Source organism: Camelina sativa, unplaced genomic scaffold (assembly GCF_000633955.1).
Source record: "Camelina sativa cultivar DH55 unplaced genomic scaffold, Cs unpScaffold21858, whole genome shotgun sequence".
Classification (NCBI taxonomy): Eukaryota; Viridiplantae; Streptophyta; class Magnoliopsida; order Brassicales; family Brassicaceae; genus Camelina; species Camelina sativa.
In genome coordinates, this window is record NW_010942847.1 from 1 (window position 1) to 270 (window position 270).

At 53.0% G+C, this 270-nt stretch overlaps 1 protein-coding gene across 1 annotated transcript; it reads right to left on the reverse strand.

The window, feature by feature from the left end:
• Positions 1-4: 4 nt before the first annotated feature.
• On the reverse strand, positions 5-269 carry LOC109132104 (ubiquinol oxidase 1a, mitochondrial-like; the record flags this gene model as incomplete). Its single annotated transcript, XM_019243220.1, has 1 exon — positions 5-269. A coding segment is annotated over exon 1 (265 nt), but the record flags the coding sequence as incomplete, so codon positions are not given.
• Between the last annotated feature and the right edge of the window lies 1 nt (position 270).

The window sequence follows — 270 nt, forward strand, 5'->3', positions numbered from 1 at the left end:
TCGTTCTCTGTTTTCTTCTGATTCGCCTCTTCCTCCTTCGTTTTCTCCCCAAGAGTAATCGTGCTGGCGAATCTCATACCTCCATTAACCGTCGGAGCTCTAGTCCAGATCCAAGCAGAAGCAACCTCAGGCTTCAAAAGACGGCTAGCTGATAACGCCGCCTCGTGAGACGAAACAGCACGGATCGTATTAGTGGTCGTCGAGAAGAACAAACGTGGTCCACCCGCCGCTAAAAGCGATTTCGCCGCCTTGGCTCCACCGCGACTCATC